Source organism: Babylonia areolata, chromosome 30, assembly GCF_041734735.1.
Source record: "Babylonia areolata isolate BAREFJ2019XMU chromosome 30, ASM4173473v1, whole genome shotgun sequence".
Lineage (NCBI taxonomy): Eukaryota > Metazoa > Mollusca > Gastropoda > Neogastropoda > Buccinidae > Babylonia > Babylonia areolata.
In genome coordinates, this window is record NC_134905.1 from 3,075,167 (window position 1) to 3,100,216 (window position 25,050).

General features: G+C 45.1%; 1 protein-coding gene and 1 long non-coding RNA gene across 5 annotated transcripts in view; both read left to right on the forward strand.

The window, feature by feature from the left end:
• The window catches only part of LOC143275633 (uncharacterized), a 227,194-nt gene that overhangs the window by 120,476 nt on the left and 81,668 nt on the right, over positions 1-25,050 (forward strand). The window lies entirely within an intron of this gene.
• LOC143275266 (ovalbumin-like) lies at positions 5,184-24,244 on the forward strand. Of its 4 annotated transcripts, none has more exons than XR_013053413.1 (8): positions 5,184-5,398; positions 9,813-10,039; positions 12,881-13,032; positions 14,134-14,317; positions 15,934-16,182; positions 17,186-17,392; positions 22,733-23,273; positions 23,381-24,244. XR_013053413.1 is itself a non-coding variant. In XM_076579243.1 (7 exons), exons 1-7 carry the CDS (start codon positions 5,344-5,346, stop codon positions 22,904-22,906), a joined length of 1,248 nt encoding a protein of 415 aa, XP_076435358.1. In that variant the 5' UTR covers positions 5,184-5,343; the 3' UTR covers positions 22,907-24,244. The 4 variants fall into 4 exon arrangements, 2 of the variants coding, with proteins under 2 accessions (XP_076435358.1, XP_076435359.1); XR_013053414.1 differs by having other exon boundaries at positions 22,733-23,161; XM_076579243.1 differs by having other exon boundaries at positions 22,733-24,244.

Here is a 25,050-nt window from a genome sequence, read left to right on the forward strand (position 1 = left end):
ATTTCCTTGGTGTAGATGGCATCAGCCATTTGCACTTCGCTTTAACGTCTTCTTGCATTCAATATTTCCACAGAGAAACTCGTCTCGTTCGGGTATAGTTGGAGTGAGTTGTCAGATGGTTAATTAACTGCAGACACTGTAATAGATATGAGATATTAGTCCCGGCCATGGTCTGTACTTTAACCGAGCGCGGCACTCCATCAGCGGAGATAATGACTTTATATTCCACACTGTTTAATGGGGAATGGAGATACGGTTTGAAGGTTATGAGTGAGACGCCTGTATCAGAGCAATGGGGATTAAGAAAAAAAAAGAAGAGATTCTTTGAATTTGTTGTAGATACAGTTGAGCTGAGAGTTGAAGACTTACGTATGCACAACTGAAAAGCGAAAAACGAAATAGTTTGTTTTTTTTTCTCTAGGAAATTACAAATAATGGGCCAGGAGATTAAATAATTATCAAATAGGAAAGAGTGGTAACTCTCTCCATTCACAAGGTACACAACTTAAAGTCAGTGCTGCTTGCGCTACCGATTCAGCTAGCACACAGGTAAATAAAAGGGTACATTTGAAAGAACCCAGACACTTCCTCGAAAAAGGAAGCACCGGGCCTGTCCCTGTACCGATCATTTGACATGTGCATACAGCAGCAAAGACAGAAGAAATGTGCAAACACAAATTAGCTTTTATTCAAGACTGGCATAGCCTCTTTAATCCTTAATAAGCCACACAGAACACATGGACAATACAGAACAAACACATGCTTGCCTCGGTGGTTTTTCAACTGGAAATTAACAAAACAATGAGGTCAGGAGATGAAATGATTAACAAATAGTAAAGAGTGGTAACTCTCTCCATTCACAAGGTACACAAGTGTTTCTAAAGCAATAGATGCTTTCATCTGTGACACGACAACTCAACAGGACCATGAACATTATACTGACACACAAACACACAATAGGAAAAAGGTCAGATAAAATCAAACGATAACGAACATAGGTTAGAAAGAACAATCACGTTATTTAATCAGACATTCGACCTAAGTGCGAAACCACAGATAAAATGCGGAGACAGCAATAAATTTAGACTACAGACCGACGGGCGCAATAGCCGAGTGGTTAAAGCGTTGGACTGTCAATCTGAGGGTCCCGGGTTCGAATCACGGTGACGGCGCCTGGTGGGTAAAAGGGTGGAGATTTTTTACGATATCCCAGGTCAACATATGTGCAGACCTGCTAGTGCCTGGACCCCCTTCGTGTGTATATGCAAGCAGAAGATCAAATACGCACGTTAAAGATCCTGTAATCCATGTCAGCGTTCGGTGGGTTATGAAAACAAGAACATACCCAGCATGCACACTCCCGAAAACGGAGTATGGCTGCCTACATGGCGGGGTAAAAACGGTCATACACGTAAAAGCCCACTCGTGTGCATACGAGTGAATGCAGAAGAAGAAGAAGACTTCAGACGCAGTTAACGAAAAAACAAAACAAAAAAAAACCAAACCAATCCATATTTCTCGTTCTCTCCGTCTTTGTTTACCGGCCTCATATAGATGATCTATGCTGTTGTATCTAGTAGTTTCGCTGCACACACAAACACACACACACACATACACATGCATACATGCAAACACATATATACACGCACGTACGCACATACACACACACGCACAAACGCGCGCGAACACACACAATTAAACAAGCAAACACACACACGCACACACACACACACACGCGCGCGTGCGCGCGCGAAACAACCTTGACCTACAAAGCAGTGAGCCCACAAGGAGGAGTGACAGTGAATTCGTGGCACATGACACAGATCGAGTGACAAATAGTGGGGCGTGTGCTCGTGCAAGATGACACTGTCTGGAGCACAGGCGCTTGACGTGGGAATATTTTTTATTTGTATTTGTATTTCTTTTTATCACAACAGATTTCTCTGTGTCAGTGAAATTCGGGCTGCTCTCCCCTAGGGAGATCGCGTCACTATACTACAGCCCCCCCGCCCCCCCTCCACCGCCACCCCCTTTTTTCTTCCTGCATGCAGTTCTATTATTTTTTTTCATATCGAGGAAGGTGGCAGAATGGTTAAGACGCTCAGCTGCCAATACAGAGAGTCCGTGAGGGTGTGGGTTCGAATCCCGCTCTCGCCCTTTCTCCTAAGTTTGACTGGAAAATCAAACTGAGCATCTATTCTTTCGGATGAGACGATAAACCGAGGTCCCGTGTGCAGCACGCACTTGGCGCACTGAAAAAGAACCCATGGCAACGAGAGTGTTGTCCTCTGGCGAAATTACGTAAAATGAAATCCACTTTCATAGGTACACAAATATGTAAGCATGCACTCAAGGCCTGACTAAGCGCGTTGGGTTATGCTGCTGGTCAGGCATCTGCTCAACAGATGTGGTGTAGCGTGTATGGATTTGTCCGAACGCAGTGACGCCTCCTTGAGAAAGTGAAACTGAAACTGAAACTCATATCGAAGTGGATTTTTCCACATAATTTTGCCAGGAACAACCCTTTTGTTGCCGTGGGTTCTTTTACGTGGGCTAAGTGTATGCTGCACACGGGACCTCGGTTTATCGTTTCATCCGAATGACTATAGCGTCCAGACCACCACTCAAGGTCTAGTGGACGGGGAGAAAATATCCGCGGCTGAGCCGTGATTCGAACCAGCGCGCTCAGATTCTCTCGCTTCCTAGGCGGACGCGTTACCTCTAGGCCATCACTCCACATATGTATGACACAATGCAATGCCAAACATCTTTAATCATCCATTTGGAAATTCTTCTTCTTCTTCTTCGTTCGTGGGCTGCAACTCCCACGTTCACTCGTATGTACACGAGTGGGCTTTTACGTGTATGACCGTTTTTACCCCGCCATGTAGGCAGCCACACTCCTTTTCGGGGGCGGCTTTTGGAAATCAATTGTGCATCCATAGGCTCGTCACTCACCCAACACCATTAATATCTCAGCCCATTGCCGACTGAGTCCAGTAAACACAGACACACAGGCACATACACACACAAACACACGCACGTACTCGCGCACGTATGCACGCATGCACGCATGCACACACACACACACACACGCAGACGCGCGCGCGCATACACAGACACACACACACACACACACACACACACACACAATGTGTACACACACACACACAATGTGTATAAAATATAAAATAACATGTATATTGATAAGAAACACATTTTCAGAATAAGTTATGCTACTGTAAAAAGACCATATAACAGGTTATTTGTTAAAAAAAAATAGAGAGAGAGAGAGAGAGAGAGAGAGAGAGAGAGAGAGAAAAGAAAAGGGGGGAAGGTGGAGGGGGGGGGGGGGGGGACAGGAGGCTAGTAGTATGACAGTCGTATCCAACTATGACCCGTGACCAGAACAGCAGAGGAGGCAACTGCTGTCCGCGGACTATCTAGAATTTGATTACAGTGGAGAGTGTCTTGCCCAAGTTACATCCCCACTCTCTCGGCCAAGAGGGTTTTAGGACAGTCGATCGGTATTGGGATGAAAAGGGCTTAAATCTAGTCATGAATTTGTGCCTGCAGAGCCGGAGCTGGAGCCGGAGAGAGAGAGAGAGAGAGGGAGAGAGAGAAAGAGAGACAGAGGGTTGGGAGAGTGATAGACAGATAGAGAGAGAGAGAGGGAGAGAGAGAGGGTGGGGAGGGGGGGGTGAGAGAGAGAGAGAGGAGATAGAGAAGGAGAGAGAGGAGAGAGAGAGGGAGGGCGGGAAGGGTGGGAGAGAGAGAGGGAGGGAGAGAGAGAGAGAGAGAGAGAGAGGGAGAGAGAGAGGGCGGGGAGGGGAGTGAGAGAGAGAGAGAGAGAGAGGAGATAGAGAAGGAGAGAGAGTGGAGAGAGAGAGAGAAAGAGTTTCAGTTTCAGTTTCAATTGCTCAAGGAGGCGTCACTGCGTTCGGACAAATCCATATACGCTACACCACATCTGCCAAGCAGATGCCTGACCAGCAGCGTAACCCAACGCGCTTAGTCAGGCCTTGAAAAAAAAAAGAAAAAGAAAAAAAAGGTGAATAAGAGAGAGAGAAAGAAGGAGAGAGAGTGGAGAGAGAGACAGAGAGAGATATTCAGATTCAGATTCAACTTCAGATTCAGATATTTTATTCATTTAAGGCTTCGCCCCCATATAAAGAGGAGAAAACACACTTTTATAATGAAACTGAGGATAAAACAAGTACCATATAATTATAGATCCTTTGAAAATAAAACACAACAAATTAAGACACAACTGTCTCTCTTAACTGAAATGCTTTATAAAGATACAATACCAAATTCCGAATAATGCTTTCATTATTAGATGTCATCAGTAGACCCAGACGGAACAAGCATAGCTCTGCCATAGCCTCATTATTCTTACCACTTTCTTATCACTCTTTATTGTTGCGCTACCACAGTTTCAGTTTCAGTTTCACTTTCTCAAGGAGGCGTCACTGCGTTCGGACAAATCCATACACGCTACACCACATCTGTTGAGCAGATGCCTGACCAGCAGCATAACCCAACGCGCTTAGTCAGGCCTTGAGTGCATGCTTACATATTTGTGTACCTATGAAAGTGGATTTCATTTTACGTAATTTCGCCAGAGGACAACACTCTCGTTGCCATGGGTTCTTTTTCAGTGCGCCAAGTGCGTGCTGCACACGGGACCTCGGTTTATCGTCTCATCCGAAAGACTAGACGCTCAGTTTGATTTTCCAGTCAAACTTAGGAGAAAGGGCGAGAGCGGGATTCGAACCCACACCCTCACGGACTCTCTGTATTGGCAGCTGAGCGTCTTAACCATTCTGCCACCTTCCTCCATAGACAGAGAGACAGGCTACCACAGACAGAGAGACAGGCAGAGAGAGAGAGAGGGAGAGAGAGAGGGAGAGATAGAGGAGAGAAAGAGAGAGCCAGAGATGTGGGTGTGAAGGGGTGTGTGTCAGCGTTTATGTGACAATGACAATGTGAACATTATTTATCCAATGATTTATTCAATTATTTATTTATTTATATACATCGCCTGTTGACGATCAAACACCACAACACTCACTCACACACCTATCAAAGACAGACGATCACATGATTGGATAAAAAAAAAAAAAAAAAAAAAAAAAATCTGACGCATGCGCGCGTCAGTGGGAATTGCTGCGGATCTGCTGACTTCGCGCTGTGAGAAGAGTCGAAGCAGACGACAGCTCGTTATAAGCTGTTGGGTGGTGTTCAGTGGCGCTTGTGTGGTCTGTGAACAGTCGGAACAGTTTAGCTTTGCATAGCTTGTTTTTTGTTGTGTGGGCTGCAATAGATTTGTGAGAACACATTATGCGGTGGGCTGGAATTTTGCTGTGTTTGACAGTGCTGGCGGTCGTGTTTCACGGTAAGAATTATTATTTTACACACACACACACACACACACACACATATATATATATATAAAATAATCGGTTTATCAATTGGCTCTCGACTGGCCCGCTCTTAAGGGAGGCAGGCCTAACTTGAATTGTGAACGATCCAGTTGAAGCGACCAGCTTGCATTGTATTGTACAGATAACATGTTGTACGATCGTCAAAATCAGTTATGCTCTTCTTTTTAAAAAAATTATTTTATATATATATATTTTTTAAATAAGGGTTTTTAAGGGTTTCTCCGATTTGCTGTACCCGGAAAAGTTCGTCTGCCCCTTCCTGTTTTCAACTAGATCTATCGTCAAAATCAATGTAGCTCTTATGTTTTTTGAAAGTTTTTTTTTTTTTAAGGGTTTCTCCGATTAGTTGTACCCAGAAAAGTTCGTCTACTCCTTCCTGGTTTTCAACGGTTTTTTTTTTTTCAACTGTCGAAATAGCAGGTGTGCCTGAGGGTAAATGCGAACGAACAAGTCTTATCGCGAACAGTGGGTTTGGATACAAAAGTGTGTCTAGAACTCATAACACATGTTATTGAAACATCGCACCAGACTTGTTGGTTTTGATCACACATGCACGCACACACGCACGAACATACATTTTAACACAAACCCCACACCCGACACAAACACACCCTTTTGAGAGCGCTCAGTTACTGCAGCATCCTTCGCAAAAAGACTCACGTCAAAAGATCAGGATCATTATCATGATCAGGATTTGGGGCGTTGTTATATATAACTTAGCCATTTTTGGCTTTTTATGCCCCTTCAGATTTACTCCTTTACATTGTTGGTCAGGTCGTTGGCTAGCTCAGTCATTTTATCCATCAGAGTCGTATTTCGTTTTTGTCAATAACTTATTTTTTATCTATGAGGTTCTTAAAAGTATTTATACTAGGTGCACGTTTGATACTTTTTGTTAATTTGTTCCAATAATCTGTTACTCTGTCACTAAATGTAAACTTTCTGAGATTTGTTCTGGAATACCGTTTAAATATTTTATCTATACTGTTTCTTGCAGTGTCTACCTTTGGAGTACAAAGAAAGCATGCTTTGTTCACACCGTCAAACCCGTTAAATACTTTATCATGGTCATGGTCATGGTCATTGCAAACTGTTTTGAAGATTTCTGTCAAAACTGACGTTCAGATCTGTCACCAACACGCTTTCTTTAATTCTCACATCAGCTGTTTTAAACTGTGTCAAAATTCAAGTCCTACTATTCGATTCCCTTCATTTTTGGATTTTGAGATTACGTTTGTAGACTTGGTCGACAGTGGTACGCGAACAGAAGAGCGAGCGCGGAAATATCCGGAAAGCTGGTATTTGATTGGTTCTTGGGGATGGATATTCATTAACCCTTTCACCACCAAGCTCGCATTTATGCACAGGCGTGGTTGAGGACCCATGTCACTGAAAGGTGACCATTCATTGGGTCTGTTATCCATGAACCTACTGCTCTTAATGTTCAGTAGTAGGATAGGCCATGTTTTCTATACATCGCAGGGGGAATCCCCAGCTATTCTTAGCCACCATCTTTTCTGTGTTTATACCACAAGGGAATTTTGTACTCTAAACTGACTTGCAGTGAAAGGATTAAGGTACCAGAGTGAGGTCGAAGCAGACGTTAACTCTTTCCATACAAACGGCGAAAGAGACGACGTTAACAGCGTTTCACCCCAATTACCATCATCAAAATATTGCAAGCGGAAGGCTCTTATACTGAAGACGTGATTGTTGACAAAGAATACCACAATTCTGACGACGGAAGCTAAAGGTTGGGTCATTGAGACACCCACTGGACATCCGAGGGGTCTGTGTAGAGGAGAAGAGAGGACTGGCCGTACTGAGTGAGTTAACTTGTGAAAATGTGTGTGGTGAGAATTCGTCAAGTGGGGATAGTACATGAACCGTACGCAATTTGGCCTACCTATACCGTATGCACATCAGTACCCAGGCACATACAAGGCAAGCCTGTGTGTGTGTGTGTGTGTGTGTGCGTGCGTGCGTGCGTGCACACACACACACACACATACACACATGCACACCTTCCCTCTCTTACCCTGTGTGTGTGTGTGTGTGTGTGTGTGTGTGTGTGTGTGTGTGTGTGTGTGCGCGCGCGCGCGTGTATTTTTGCTGTGGGACATTTAATCTCAAACCTTTACTGAAGCGAATTTTGTTGACTTTCAGATGTTCCAAGACACAAACAAACGAAAACAAATGATATAGTCATTGCGTGTATTGATACAGTTATATGTGTTCAGTTCAGTTACTCAAGGAGCCGTCACTGCGTTCGGACAAATCCATATATGACGCTACACCTCATCTGCTAAGCAGATGCCTGACCAGCAGCGTAACCCAACGCGCTTAGTCAAGCCTAGCGATATGTGTAATGATGTAATTGTATGTGTATAACTGAAATCAGATGGCACGGGGCAGATTTGATTATATGTGTAATACCGTATGCAGATGGCACAGGATAGATATAATCATATACGTGTGTAACTGTATGCAGATGGTATGAAACAGATATAGTTAAATGTGTGTGTATAATTATATGTAGATGACATTGGAAAGATATAATGTGATGTTTATAACTGAATGCAGATGGCACGGTGCAGACATGTGGATAATTGTGTGCAGATGACACCATACAATGATACATACATAATTGCATGAACATAATGCGTATAACTGCATGCAGATGGCATAGGACAGATATAATTAATCATGTGTATAACTGCATGCAGATGATACTGGATAGATATAATTATACATGTGTATTAACTGTACGCAGATGGCACAGGACAGATATAATTATACATGAGTATTAACTGAATGCATATGGCACGGTACATATATATGTGTATAATTGTATGCAGATGACGCTTATAAACATAACTGTATGCAGATAGCACGGGACAGACATATATGTTTAATTTTATGCTGGTGGCACCATACATATATAATCATATATTTTATGTTCATAACTGCATACAGATGACACCATACAGATATAATTACATAAATACAATGCATATAACAGCATGCAGATGGTACGGCACAGATATAGATATACATGTGTATCAACTGTACGCAGATAGCTACGGGACAGATGTGATTATACATGTATATCAACTGTACGCAGATAGCTACGGGACAGATGTGATTATACATGTATATCAACTGTACGCAGATGACTACGGAACAGATGTGATTATACATGTATATCAACTGTACGCAGATAGCTACGGGACAGATGTGATTATACATGTATATCAACTGTACGCAGATAGCTACGGACAGATGTAATTATACATGTATATCAACTGTACGCAGATAGCTACGGGACAGATGTGATTATACATGTATATCAACTGTACGCAGATAGCTACGGGACAGATGTGATTATACATGTATATCAACTGTACGCAGATAGCTACGGACAGATGTAATTATACATGTATATCAACTGTACGCAGATAGCTACGGGACAGATGTGATTATACATGTATATCAACTGTACGCAGATAGCTACGGGACAGATGTGATTATACATGTATATCAACTGTACGCAGATGTCTACGGAACAGATGTCATTATACATGCATATCAACTGTACGCAGATGTCTACGGAACAGATGTGATTATACATGTATATCAACTGTACGCAGATGTCTACGGGACAGATGTGATTATTCATGTATATCAACTGTACGCAGATAGCTACGGACAGATGTAATTATACATGTATATCAACTGTACGCAGATGTCTACGGGACAGATGTGATTATACATGTATATCAACTGTACGCAGATGTCTACGGGACAGATGTGATTATACATGTATATCAACTGTACGCAGATAGCTACGGACAGATGTAATTATACATGTATATCAACTGTACGCAGATGACTACGGAACAGATGTGATCATACATCTATATCAACTGTACGCAGATAGCTACGGGCCAGATGTGATTATACATCTATATCAACTGTACGCAGATAGCTACGGGACAGATGTAATTATACATCTATATCAACTGTACGCAGATAGCTACGGGACAGATGTGATTATACATGTATATCAGCTGTACGCAGATAGCTACGGACAGATGTGATTATACATGTATATCAGCTGTACGCAGATAGCTACGGAACAGATGTGATTATACATCTATATTAACTGTACGCAGATAGCTACGGGACAGATGTGATTATACATGTATATCAACTGTACGCAGATAGCTACGGACAGATGTAATTATACATGTATATCAACTGTACGCAGATAGCTACGGACAGATGTGATTATACATGTATATCAACTGTACGCAGATAGCTACGGGACAGATGTGATTATACATGCATATCAACTGTACGCAGATGGCACCGGGCAGACGGACCAGACGGACCAACGTCTCAAGCGCCGGGAGAAAGAACGCTTCCGATTGGCCGAGCTGGCACGCGCCTCTACGTCATTCGGCGTTTCGCTGTACCGCGAGCTGGCGTCACGTGCGGACAGCAACGTCATCTTCTCCCCGTTCAGCGTCTTCACCGCCCTCAGTATGACGCTACTGGGGACCAACGGGACCACTAAGGCTGAACTGAGGGTAAGAATAGAATAGAATAGATATAGAATAGAATAGAATATGTCTTTGTTACCAAGTGTCACAAGGAATATTGGCGGGGATAGTACATAACAAGATAGGAACATAAATCGAAAATCATACACAAACACAGATACAGTAGAAATAAGATAAGGGAGGGGTGGGAGTCGGGGTGGTGGTGTGGTGGGTAGGTGTGTGTGTGTGTGTGGGGGGGGGGGGGTTGGTCAGTGTGTGTGTGTGTGTGTGCGAGGGCAGTGTGTGTGTGTGTGTGGTGGGGAGAGCGGCGGGAGGTCAGTGTGTGTGTGAGGGCAGTGTGTGTGTGTGTGTGTGTGTGTGTGTGTGTGTGAGTGAGAGAGAGAGGCACAAACACACACAAACACACACAGACTCCCACCCAACTTGCAGCGGATGTAGATTAAAAACAGAACGACACCAAACGAATTCACGTAAGCACGTGCCACTCGTAACACGGACTATGTCCTGCTGATGTTGACACCAGGCAAACGTTGCCGACACGTCTAGGTCCGTAAACCAACACCCAAAATTGCGCAGTTCACGCGCAGTTCACGCCCCATCCGAAAATGAAGTTGACAGGATGGGATGTGTGTATATGTGTGGGGGATGGGGAATGGAGTGTGGGGGGTGGGAGTTGAGGGCTGGAATGTGATCGAAATAGCGATACCAACAACCTGTTGCACTTGCGCACTCCTTGAAAAAGTAAATTAACTCCCTTTTACCTGCGGTGTGTGTGTGTGTGTGTGTGTGTGTGTGTGTGTGAGGAGGATACAAATAGCGATACCAACAACCTGTTGAACATGCACAACCTGAAATATAAATTCACTCCCTCTGCTTGCGGCGCGTGCATATGTGCACGTGTGAGTGTGTGTGGGGGGTGGGGTGAGTGTGTTCGGGTGGCGTGAGGGTGGGGGGGTGAGGAGGATCGAAATAGCTACAACAACCTGTCGCACTCGCACACCCGGAATTGTAAATTCACCTCATTTTGCTCACGTTTTGCCTAAGGTCAAGTGGACAATTTCAAAGCAAATCCCTGAGTAGGTGGTGGTGGTGGTGGTGGTGGTGTGTGTGTGTGTGTGTGTGTGGAGGGGGTGGGGAGGGGGCCCGGGGGGTGTTGAAATACCAAACGACAACCTGTTGTCACTTGCACACCTTGTAAGGTAAATTCACTCCCTTTACTCACACTTCCACGGAGGTCATGCGGGAGGGACCATTCAGACATTATGTACATGCGTGCACTTCACTTACATGCGGATCAGTGGCCTTGTGGCCAGTGCGCCCGACAGGAATGCGAGTGTCGAAGGGTTCGTGTCTCGTGTACGGACATTGCTTTAAAAAAAAATATTTGTTTAAATTTTTTTTTTACTTTTTTTTTTCATATCCCCACCATCACTCTTTTATGTTGAATGTAGGATTTATTTCTACCGCGATGTATAAAGCTGACTACAGAAAAACAAATTCCCCTGTTCATTGTGTACTTTTGATGTTGAATTAAAAGTTTTTCGACACAGAGAAAGTACAATAAAAAACAGTTTAAAATACAACACAACACAACACATGCGTTTAACTTTGAAAACATTTTCTGAATTTGAAAAAAAACCCTCACTCTCCCTCTGTCTCCCCCCCTCTCTCTCTTCCTCTTCTCTCTCTCCTTCTCTCCCCCCTCTCTCTCCTTCTCTCCCCCCTCTCTCTCAATCAGTTCCACACATCCAAGTATTCAATGAAAAACATGAACGATCAATCAGTCAATCAATCCATCCATCAATCCATCCATTCCACGTTTATCGATGTATCCACAAGAATGAATAAATGAATCAGTCAACCAGTTCCACATATTCAAGTATCAACATGAATGAATGAATGAAGGAACCAGTCAATCACTAGTTCCACACATCCAAGTATCCACATCACTCACTCACTCACTCACTCACTCACTCACTCACTCAATCAATCAATCATACTCACTCACTCACTCACCCAATCAATCAATCAATCAATCAGTTCTACACATCCAAGTATCCACATGAACTCACTCAATCAATCAGTCAGTCAAACTCACATATCAAAGTATCCACATGAACTGAATCAATAAACCCATCCATCCATTCACTAACCAGTCACTCACTCACTCTATTAATCAATCAATCAATCGATCATACTCACTCACTCACTCACTCACTCACTCACTCACTCACTCACTCACTCACTCAATCAATCAATTCTACACATCCAAGTATCCACATGAACTCACTCACTCAATCAATCAGTCAAACTCACATATCAAAGTATCCACATGAACTGAATCAATAAACCCATCCATCCATTCACTAACCAGTCACTCACTCACTCTATTAATCAATCAGTCATACTCACTCACTCACTCACTCACTGACTCACTCACTCAATCAATCAATCAGTTCTACACATCCAAGTATCCACATGAACTCACTCAATCAATCAATCAGTCAAACTCACATATCAAAGTATCCACATGAACTGAATCAATAAACCCATCCATCCATTCACTAACCAGTCACTCACTCACTCTATTAATCAATCAATCAATCGATCATACTCACTCACTCACTCACTCACTCACTCACTCACTCAATCAGTCAATCAATTCTACACATCCAAGTATCCACATGAACTGAATCAATAAACCCATCCACCTCATTCACCAACCAACCAGCCAACCAATCCACCAACCATCCCATCCATCAATCAATCAATAAAAAAAAAAAAAAAAAAAAAAAAAACACCCAAAAAACCAACCAATCAAAAAACCCCGCGTGGTGGTGGTGGTGGTGGTGGTGCACGTGATGACAGACGGTGCTGGCCCAGAGACCTCGCCAGGGGATCCACCGAGCGCTGAGAGCAGTCATACACTCCTTCCCCCGACCCTCCCCCACCACCAACGTCACCCTCCGCATGGCCAACGCCCTCTATTACGACGACCAGCGGGCCTCTCTGACCAGCAGGTGAGGGGAAACAGGCGTGCGGAGGTGTGTGTGTGGGGGGGGGGGGGGGAGAAGGGAGGGGGGGGGGGAGAGAGTGTGTGTGTGTGTGTTGGGTGGTGGTGGTGGTGGTGGTGGTGTGTGTGTGTGTGTGTAGGAGGGGGTGTGGGGGGTGTGTGTGTGTGTGAGGGTGGGGGGGGGGTGGTGGTTGGGGGGTTAGGGTGGGAGGGCACGGGATTTGTGTGTGGGGGCGTGGGTAGGGTGGAGGTGGATTTGTGTGTGTGTGTGTGTGTGTGTGTGTGTGCGCGCGCGTGCTCTGTTCTGACGCTCAACAGGTCTCTGTGACCAACCGATGAGGGACTGTACCTGTCTCTTTCCAGTAAAACTTTGCACACTGAAAGCGAAAATAACACTGTCCTTCGAGGAGGGGGATGGGGGACAAAAAAGGATTTTTTGGTATTTGTTTGCTCGTATGGACTTTCTGTGTCTGTGTTCTTTATGACATCACAGAATAACTTATCATTGCACAGGTATGACTGTTGCGTGTACGGTTCACTTCAAGGTGACATTTTAAGCATTTATATGTCTTTTGTGTATACATAGTGCACACCTGTATTTCTCGCCAGTGTATTTCTTCACACCACAGACCAACTTCTCTCTGATAAGCAGAAATAATAAAGTAGTCTGTGTTATTAATAGGTCTTTTATGCATAAATTGTGCATACCTGTGGTTTTCGCCACTGTATTTGCTTACACCACAGACTACTCTCTGATAAGCAGGAATGATAAAGTAGTCTGTGTTATTGATATGTCTTTTATGCATAAATTGTGCATACCTGTAATTCTCGTCAACGCATTTCTTCTCACCACAGACTAACTTCTCTCTGATAAGTAGAAAATAATAAAGTAGCCTGTGTCATTAATAGGTCTTTTATGTATATATTGTGCATGCCTGTAATTCTGTGATTTTCGCAGTGTATTTGCTTACACCACAGACTAACTTCTCTCTGATAAACAGAGATAACTAAGTAGTTATCTTCCCTCTGATAGTCAGGGATAATGTAGTAATAATCTATGTTTCTACCCGATTCCCACCCGTACCCGATTCCCACCCGTACCCACCAGTTTCCTGCGGCACATGCGCCGTCTGTACGGAGCCTACCCGGAACGGTTTCGGAGACCCGAACCCGAGACCCCGATCAACGACTGGGTCTACCGGCAGACAGGGGGCAAAATCCGCGACTTCCTCAGCCCAGGGGACATCACCCCGGATATGATGCTGCTGCTTCTCAACGCCATCTACTTCCAGGTGAGGAGGGGTTGTCTTTCTTTGGGCTGTCTATTGTTTTCTCTTTCTTACAAAGTGAGTCTATGTTTTAACCCGGTGTTTGGTTGTCTGTGTGTGTGTGTGTGTGTGTGTGTGTCCGTGGTAAACTTTAACATTGACATTTTCTCTGCAAATACTTTGTCAGTTAACACCAAATTTGGCATAAAAATAGGAAAAATTCAGTTCTTTCCAGTCATCTTGTTTACAACAATATTGCACCTCTGGAATGTGCACACACAAAAAAATAGAAGCCTAATTATATGCAAACTGCATTTACTGTTATATTTATATTTTTTGTATTCTCTAAACTTGGCACTTTGACCTCTTATTCTGACACAACAACAAGAGGAGTCATTATTATCATTTTTTGTTCAAACAGGAACTTCTTTTGCTAAGCATGGAATTTTTATTTATTTTGCAAACGTTTTGGTGCAGATAGTAAAAAAGGGAAATTACTCTGTAGGGACTTAATTTATCACAAGTGAGTCTTGAAGGCTTTGCCTCTCTTGTTTATATTTTATTATTATATATTTATTTATATATTATATTTTATTTTACTGTCTTTTCCCTTGTGCCAGTGGCTGTTTCTGTCTTCCTTTCAAATCAAAATTATGGTGCTTGGAGCCTTGCCGACTACAAGGGTCATCTTCCTTCCTTTGCTTTTCATTGAATTCACCGAAGCAGATGTGGTGTAGCGTATATGGACCAGCCCGCACGATTTGACGCCACCTTGAAACTGAAAGTGAAAAAACCCCAATTATTTTGGAACGATGATTTCTGTTTTGATTTTTATTTTCTTCCTTTTTATTAAAAAAAAGATTTCTGTGAATACCCGTTGCTATGGAAACAAATCAAAATGGCCAACAAACGATGTATCAAAGAAATCCGGTTTGTGGTCCATGTGGTGCATGCAGACACTTTTTATAATATGGACTTGATACACAATGACATTATCTTCATGTTCACGTGAGATTGTGTTGATTCTTCAATTATTGTACTTTTTGTGAAGTTTTGAAATTTTGGGTATTTGCGAAATCCTCAAAATTTACAATGGGTAAAAAGATTGGAACTGCTATGAATTAAAACTCAGAGAACATTTTCATACGTACTCGTGACAAAACTTCAATAACATGTCATAAAACAATCATGCAAAGTCTCATGGTTCTAGGTTTACTCATCATTGAGCAAGTCCAAGGTATGTTGTCAAGGCCAGAAACTTGACGACTCGCGTCAAAATTGAACAAAATAAACACTTTCGTGATTCAGCAAGCAAACTTTATCGGCAGTTTTTTTCATTGCTAAAGACATCTTTACAGTGGGTAAAAACCTTATGCATATGATAGAAGAGATGTTCAAGAATCAAAATCCATCAAAAATCCAATCATAAAAAAAATCATCATTTTGGTCTCTTTTATTTTATTATTATTTTTTTTTCTCAAGGCCTGACTAAGCGCGTTGGGTTACGCTGCTGGTCAGGCATCTGCTTGGCAGATGTGGTGTAGCGTGTATGGATTTGTCCGAACGCAGTGACGCCTCCTTGACGCTACTGAAACTGAAACTGAAACTGAATTGCACTGCCGTGTCCGTCCGTCCCCCAGGGTACATGGAAGGAGATCTTCGACGAGCGGTCCACGCGCGATCAGGACTTCACCACGGGGTCCGGGCGCGTGGTGCGCGTGCCCATGATGTCACGTGACGGGGCCTACTCGGTGAAGGCCCTGGAGCCGGGGCTGAGGACGATGGTGTTGGAGCTCCCCTTCGGGACTGACGACAGGTTCTCCCTCTTCGTCCTCCTGCCTGACGACGTCAATGGGCTGCCCAACCTGGAGTCCCGCCTCGATTCCCAGGTCGGTGTGTGTGGGTGTGGGTGTGTGTGTGTGTGTGTGTGGGGAGGGGGGGGAGGTGTCTGCCCAGCCTGGAGTCCCGCCTCGATTCCCAGGTCAGTGTGTGTGTGTGTGTGGGAAGAGGGGGGGGGGGGGGGGGGCGAGGGGGGGGGGGGGGGCGCGGGGGGAGAGGGTGTGTGTGTGTGTGTGGGGGGGGTTGGAGGGAGGTGGTTACCCAACCTGGAGTCCCGCCTAGATTCTCAGGTCGGTGTGTGTGTGTGTGTGTGCGTGCGTGTGTGTGGATGTGTGTGTCTGTGTGTGTGGGGGGGGGGGGGGGGGGAAGGGGAGGGGGGGGGGGTGCGAAGGGAGCTGTCTGCCCAACCTGGAGTCCCGTCTCGATTCTCAGGTCGGTGTGTGTGTGTGTGTGAGGTGTGTGTGTGTGTGTGTGTGTGTGAGGTGTGTGTGTGTGTGGTGGGGGTGGGGGGGGGTGGGGGGGGTTGGCGAAGGGAGCTGTCTGCCCAACTTGGAGTTCCATCTCGATTCTCAGGTCGGTGTGTGTGTGTGTGTGTGAGGTGTGTGTGTGTGGTGGGGGGGGGCTGGGGGGGGGGGGCGGCGAAGGGAGCTGTCTGCCCAACTTGGAGTTCCATCTCGATTCTCAGGTCGGTGTGTGTGTGTGTGTGTGTGTGTGAGGTGTGTGTGTGTGGTGGGGGGGGGGCTGGGGGGGGGGCGGCGAAGGGAGCTGTCTGCCCAACTTGGAGTTCCATCTCGATTCTCAGGTCGGTGTGTGTGTGTGTGTGTGGGGGGGGGGGGGGGGGATGGGATGGGTTGGTGTGGTGGGTGGTTGCGCGCGCGCGCGTGTGTGTGTGAGGGGTGGGGGATGGGCGTGGGGGGGAGGTTGTGTGTGTGTATGGGAGGGGGGGGGTCTGTGTGTGAGTCTGTGTCTGTTGTGTGTATTGGTATTTTCTTGTGGTTTTTTTAAACACAAAATAATGATACATGTATTTTTTCAATCCCAACCCACAAACAGGTTCTGGAGGACGCCATGAGCAGCATGCCCCAGGCATCGCGCTTCCAGATCCAGATCCCCCGGTTCACCCTGAGGATGAAGACCTCGGTGAAGGAGACCCTGCGGGCCATGGGCCTGAGCAGGCTGTTCTCAGACTCTGCAGACCTCTCCCGCATGTCTCCCGACAGGCTGAAGGTGGCAGATGTCATGCACGAGGCTGTTCTTGAGGTAAAGGGCGGTGGTGGTGGTGGTGGTGGTGTTCGTTGGGTGCAATGGGGTTGGGGTGGGTTGTGGGTGGTTGTTTGGGTGGTTGGTGGTTTTCCGTTTGTTGGGTGGGGTTGGGGTAGGTGGGGTTGTGGGTGGTTGTGGTTGTGGGTGGTTGTTTGATGGTGATGGTGGTTTTCTGTTTGTTGGGTGGGGTTGTGGGTGGTTGTTTGATGGTGGTGGGTGTCCGTTTGTTGGGTGGGGTTGGGGTGGGTGGGGTATTATGTGGTGGTTGTTTGATGGTGGTGGGTGTCCGTTTGTTGGGTGGGGTTGCGATATGTGGGGTTGTGGATGGTTTGGTTGAGTGAGGGTGGTACACGATGAATGACGAGGCGGGGTGCGGATGGGCGAGGCCTCCTGGCGACTTCACACAACATGGACATTCTCTCTAGTTACTCCCCTTGTTCTCAGTTTTCAAAATCGGACGACAATGTACACAAGCAGAAGACTGTCCATAGCCCTCCAGAAGTTTCGAAAGCTTGAGAGGAGTAGGATCATCGACTGTGACACACATAGAATAAGATAAAATTTGAAATAAAATACAACAAAAGTTGAGGTTAAATATCCAGTTGCCATTTACGACCACCGGGATAGTGAATTATCATACAGCGTACGTGTCAGGCGGGACCCAGTTCTCTCCTTTTGCACGTAAAAGAACCCACGGCAACAAAAGGGTTGTTCCTGGCAAAATTCTGTCGAAAAATCCACATCGAAAGGAAAAACAAATAAAACTGCACGCAGGAAAAAATACAGAAAAAAGGGTGGTGCTGTAGTATAGCGCCGCGCTCTCCCTGGGGAGAGCAGCCCGAATTTCACACAGAGAAATCTGTTGTGATAAAATGAAATACAAATACAAATATATTCGGTGTAAAGTGACTTTGCCATGGACACAACACCATACCGAAACAGGGCCTCGAACTCAGATCACCGGTGAACACCGTTTCAGTCTGACCAATCCTGTCACGGTCGCCTCAAAACTAGCAACAACAACAACAACAACAAAAAAGCCAGTAAAAGCCTTTTTAGAAAACAAAAAAACTAACATACCCCCCATCCCTCACAACTACCTTGCAGGTTAAATTTTCCATTTCACCGCCAGTTAATTCAGAGCGCAAAACTCCCTTGTGCTGCAAACACAGAAGAGATAGTGTCTAAGAATAGCTGGGGATTCCCCATGCCCTGCGATGTGTGTAGAAAACATGGCCTAATCCTACCACCGAACATTCAAGAGCAGTAGGTTCGTGGATAACAGTTTCAGTTTCAGTTTCACTTTCTCAAGGAGGCGTCACTGCGTTCGGACAAATCCATACACGCTACACCACATCTGTTGAGCAGATGCCTGACCAGCAGCATAACCCAACGCGCTTAGTCAGGCCTTGAGTGCATGCTTACATATTTGTGTACCTATGAAAGTGGATTTCATTTTACGTAATTTCGCCAGAGGACAACACTCTCGTTGCCATGGGTTCTTTTTCAGTGCGCCAAGTGCGTGCTGCACACGGGACCTCGGTTTATCGTCTCATCCGAAAGACTAGACGCTCAGTTTGATTTTCCAGTCAAACTTAGGAGAAAGGGCGAGAGCGGGATTCGAACCCACACCCTCACGGACTCTCTGTATTGGCAGCTGAGCGTCTTAACCATTCTGCCACCTTCCTCCTAACGCGTGGATAACAACAGACCCGTGATCATGATCGCCTTTCAGTGACATGGGTCCTCTACCTAGCTGGTGCAAAAATGCGACTTTGGCGCTGAAAGGGGTTTATTTTAAAGAGCACAGCCTTTGTCTTCTTCCTCCCAGGTGGACGAAAAATGCGTCCTCTACTTAGCTGGTACATACATGCGACTTTGGCGCTGAAAGGTATTTTCATTTTGAAGAACACCCCCTCTATCTTCCTGTCTTCCCCCAGGTGGACGAAAAGGGGGCAACCGCCGCCGCGGTGACGTCAGTGGGTATCGTGGCCCTGTCCCTACCCCCTCAGTTCCGGGTGGACCACCCGTTCCTGGTGGTGCTGAGAGACAAGAAGGCCAGGCTGAACCTGTTCATGGGCCGTGTCAACGATCCTTCCACCCAAGGGTGAAGCCTGAGGGTTCCTGGGGGGGTCCTGGGACACTCGCACAGGCCGACTGTGGACAGGGGAAGGTGGGGGGTGGTGGTGGTGGTGGTGGGCTTGGGGTGTGGGGGTGGGTGGGAGGGGCTAGCTTAATTAATCCACTCAACCCTTCGGAGTTTATGAATGATGATGAATGATATGGATACTTATATAGTTTATAATATCAGCAGCCTTCCGTGCCATTATGATGCGGTAAAAAATTTGAAAAGTATACTGAAATTGACCGGTTTTTTTTTTTTTTTTTTTTCCCCTTCGAATTGATACGTGTTGACGAAGCCGGAAGTACCGTAGAAGTTAGTTCCCTTTGCTTGCAGTTCATGCAGGACAGGACAAGACAAGACGTGTTTATTTCAGGAAACACCGTGAGGGCACACGAAAATGTTACATATTTCATGTAACTAATACAGATATTAATCACATTTGGTGTCATATAACCACTACAAATATTGATCACAGGTATTGTGCTCATGTTGCGTGAGTAGGAATATGGAGACCGCTTTGATGCAACGAATAATTGACGCCTTAACAATGCTCGGGCTCCAGGGTCGAATGAGTTAAAGTCATGTCTTTTCTTTTCACTCGTGTTGTGTCCGACCAGTGGTGACTCAGCGTCAGAAGTCTTTTGAACTTCAGTGGCTGAGTCGTCCTGTGCACCTCTCGTGAGGAAACCATGATGAGCCAGCGTTAGTGGACCTTTGGATTTCAGCGGAAACAAGCTTTGGGACAGCCCTGAACACATTATATGATCAAACTCTAATGAATTAACGCCAGAGGAGTTTTGTTTTTCAGTGGATACAAGCTTTTGGACAGTCCTGAACACATCATGTAATTAAACCGTAATGAATCAACGTCAGAGAAGTTTTGATTTTCAGTGGGCACAAACTCTGGGACAATCCTGACCACATTTCTTATGCAAACCGTGATAGTTCAACGTCAGAAGACCTTTAAATTTCAGCGGATACCTCTATGCTTTGGTATAACCCCGATCAACGTCATGAAACCGTAATGACTCCACGTCAGATGACTTCATGGGACCTGAACACCATTCTCGATGAAACCTCGAAATAAATCAACGTCAGAAAACCTTTGAACTTCAGTGGATATACATGCTTCGGGGCAATCATTTCTTGAAGACGCTCACGTTTTTCGTGCAGTCAGTCAGTCTAAGGTCACACTCACACACTTGGTTTCTGTATGTTGTTCTCGTAACGATTTCTCACGGCAGATTTTTGTGTGTGTGCAGGCAGTCAGTCTTAGGTCACAGTCACACACACACATGGTTTTCGTGTGTTCTCACAACGATTTCTCAGAGTCACAGAGCAGTTTGGTGCAGTCATCATTTTCAAGCTAACACCTTGTTCCTGTGTTCTCTTGACGATTTCTTGAAGACGCGCACAGCAGTTTTTCGTGCAGTCCGTCAGTTTAAGGCGACAGACTCACACATGACTTCTGTGTCGTTTCTCTAAACGATTTCTTGGAAGATGCACACGGCAGGTTTTTTGTGTGTGTATGTGTGCAGGCAGCCAGTCTTAGGTCACAGTCATACACCTGCTTTTTGTGCGTTCTCTTAACAATTTCTCAGTCAAAGAGCAGTTTGGTGCTGTCATCATTTTCAAGCTAACACCTTGTTCCTATGTTCTCTTAACGATTTCTTGAAGACGCACACAGCAGGTTTTCGTGCAGCTCGTCAGGTTAATACTGCTTTAGGACGTGACACTTACGTCCATAGTGACGTCACTGGTGACATCATCAAAAGAAGGGAAATAACTCTGGGAGGCTGAAAATTCACACATTTCATCTGGAGTAGTTTATCTCCAGAGCCCGTTTTCTCAGTTTTCGGCTGATTGTTCTGGATATATGGATAGAGTAGAGTGATGGCCTAGAGGTAACGCGTCCGCCTAGGAAGCGAGAGAATCTAAGCGCGCTGGTTCGAATCACGGCTCAGCCGCAGATATTTTCTCCCCCTCCACTAGACCATGAGTGGTTGTCTGGACGCTAGTCATTCGGATGAGACGATAAACCGAGGTCCCGTGTGCAGCATGCACTTATCGCACTTAAAAGAACCCACGGCAACAAAAGGGTTGTTCCTGGCAAAATTCTGTCGAAAAAGCCACTTCGATAGGAAAAACAAATAAAACTGTACGCAGGAAAAAAAAAATGCAAAAAAATGGGTGGCGCTGTAGTGTAGCGACGCGCTGTCCCTTGGGAGAGCAGCCTGAATTTCACACAGAGAAATCTGTTGTGATAAAAAGAGAAATACAAATACAATACATATTGATTAATGACTCGAAACGCCTCTTCCTACTGTTTATTTCCCTGGCAGTAAAGGGTTTTTAAAAGCGACAATCACACACCTGGTTTCTGTGTGTTGTTCTCTTAACGATTTCTTGAAGACGCACAAAGCAAGTTTTAGTGCAGTCTGTCATTTTCAGGTGAGTCATACACCTGGTTTCAGCGTTCTCATAACGATTTATTGTAGACGCACAAAGCAAGTTTTAGTGCAGTCAGTCATTTTCAGGTGAGTCATACACCTGGTTTCTGTGTGTTGTTCTCTCAACGATTTCTTGAAGACATACACAATAGATTTTGCTGCAAGTCCGTCAGTTGAAGGCGCCAGTCACACACCTGGTGTCTGTGTGTTGTTCTGTTAACGGTTTCTTGAGGACACACAGCAGTTTTTCGTGAAGGAAGCCCGTCAGTGCAAGGTCAAAATAACACACTTTGTCTTCTGTGTGTAGTTCTCTTTAACGATTTCGTGAAGACGCGCACACACACGGCAGTTTTCCGTGCAGTCAGTCTGTCAGTTAGTTTCAGGTGAGTCGAACACCTGGTTTCTGTTTGTTCTCATAACAATTTCTCAAGTCACAGAGCAGTTTGACGCAGTCATCAATTTTCAAGCCGACACCTTGTTCCTGCGTCCTCTTAACGGTTTCTTGAAGACGCACACTGCAGTTTTTTTCATGCAGACAGTCAGTCAGTCAGTTTCAGGTGAGTCAAACACCTGGTGTCTGTGTGTTCTCACAACAATTTCACAGAGCAGTTTGACGCAGTCATCAATTTTCAAGCCGACACCTTGTTCCTGCGTCCTCTTAACGGTTTCTTGAAGACGCACACTGCAGTTTTTTTCATGCAGGCAGTCAGTCAGTCAGTTTCAGGTGAGTCAAACACCTGGTGTCTGTGTTCTTGTCGCCAGGTGGACGAAAAGGGAGCGACCGCTGCCGCAGTGACCTCTGTCGGCATCGTGGCTGTGTCCCTACCCCCTCAGTTCCGGGTGGACCACCCGTTCCTGGTGGTGCTGAGAGACAAGAAGGCCAGGCTGAACCTGTTCATGGGCCGTGTCAGCGATCCTTCCGTGGGTGATGCCTGAGGTCTCCAACCACCCTCACCCCCCCCCCCCCCACTGCCCTGCCAACAGCAAGGGACTCTGATAACTCGTGGACAGCATTTGTGGCTTGATAGTTATTGGTGTTGAAGAGGAGGAGGGGATGTTGTTCAGTTTGTACAGGGATTGACCATTGTAGGTCTTGTTTCTTTTCCTGGTTCCTGTTTCTTGTGTACAGACATTGACCAACTTACATTCACCTTCTGTCTGTTTCTGACGTACAGACATTAACCATTGTAGGTTTTGTCCTTTTTCTGTTTCTTTCTGTTTCTGACGTACAGACATTGACCAGTCTATGTCTTTTTCCACTGCTTTCTGTCTGTTTCTTACGTACAGACATTGATCATTGTAGGTCTTGTCCTTTTTCTGATACTTTCTGTCTGTTTCTGGTTTACAGACATTGACCAACTTACATTCACCATCTGTCTGTTTCTTACGTACAGACATTGATCATTGTAGGTTTTGTCCTTTTTCTGTTTCTTTCTGTCTGTTTCTGGTTTACAGACATTGACCAACCTGTGTCCTTTTCCCACTGTTTTCTGTCTGTTTCTTACGTACAGACATTGATCATTGTAGGTCTTGTTCTTTTTCTGATACTTTCTGTCTGTTTCTGAGGTACAGACATTGACCAACCAATGTCCTTTTCCCACTGCTTCCTGTTTCTTACGTACAGACATTGATCATTGTAGGTTTTGTCCTTTTTCTGATACTTTCTGATGTATAGACATTCATCATCGCAGTCCCGCTCTTTGTCTTCTGTTTCTTCTTCAGTCTGATTGTCCGGCAGCGGTCCTGGTTCTGTCTATGGCTTGCATTAGAATATGCTTTGGAAATTGTAGTGTATATATGATAGTCAGTCGTGTCCGACTATGACCATCAGAGGAGGCAACTGCTGTTCCGACTATTTGGGCTAGAATTTTGATTATAGTGGAGAGTGTCTTGCCCAGGTTACATCCCCACTCTCTCGGCCAAGAGGGTTTGAGGACAGTCGGCGTTGGGATGGTTCCCAAAGAGCCAGCTAGCCCCCAAGGCTGCAGCACTAAGAACCAGTGCAATTTTGCCTCCTAGTTTGAGAGTCATAGTCCTTCACAAAAATTGTAGTGTAACCCCAAAGTAAACACGCAATGATTATAACAGAATGTTTGCGCGTTCCTTCGTTGACAAACCAATGGTTACAAAGCTGGGAAGTGGGGGAGGGGCGGAGGGGGGTGGGGTCAGTGTTTGAGGTAACATCTTGTTGCTATGTTATTCACATCTTTGATGTATTGTATGTGTTTTTTTCTGTGTTCATGTACTTCCAAAAATAAAATCTACACATATTTCTATCATTTGTCTGTTGTTGTTTTTTGTTGTTGTTGTTTTTTTTAATCAGTGACGGGTCGTGTCCCTTATTGTTGGGAAATTACCGTGCACGTTCACACATACAGACACATACGCACGCACGCACACACACACAAACACACACACACGCATACACACTTCAACTGTCATTAGCAATAGCAATAAGATTTTACAATTCAGTTTAATCGCACTCTCGACTACAAACAACTTGAGTTCACTCACTGAAATTCAGTGAAAACATCAGCTTTGACCAATGCCCTCGTTCCCCTTACGCACTCTCTTGTCTGGGTAATAGAGAGTGTGGGAATGCGCGCGCGTGTGTGTCACCCCCCCCCCCCCAACCCCCACCAAAAAAACAAACCACAAAAAACACCCCCCCCCCTACCCAAACAATAACAACAACAAAAAACAAACAAGCCCAACAACCACCACCACCACCACATCAAAGTTATAGGATATTTCCTTATCGATTGCATGTTGCAGTCTTTGTCAACGACTTTTCTGAAAGGTTTCAGAATTCTTCATGAATCTAACAGTGACTGGATGCCAGTTTCACCCTCACAGCACACACACACACTCTCTCTCTCACACACGCACACAAATGTCACACACGCACACACACCCTCTCTCTTCAACTATCATTAGCAGTTGTAGTAGTAGTAGTAGTTGTTGTGGTTAAGATATCGCCCAAACGAAGAAAAAAAAGAAAGAAAAAAAAGAAGAAGAAAAGATGAAGAAGAAGAAAAAACAACAAACACCCCCCCCCCCACACACACACACACACAAAC

Coding starts and splice junctions, on each gene's coding strand:
- LOC143275266 (XM_076579243.1), top strand. CDS start 5,344: ATGCGGTGGGCTGGAATTTTGCTGTGTTTGACAGTGCTGGCGGTCGTG. Junction 5,399..9,812: donor GCTGGCGGTCGTGTTTCACG/GTAAGAATTATT, acceptor AACTGTACGCAG/ATGGCACCGGGCAGACGGAC. Junction 10,040..12,880: donor CCACTAAGGCTGAACTGAGG/GTAAGAATAGAA, acceptor ACGTGATGACAG/ACGGTGCTGGCCCAGAGACC.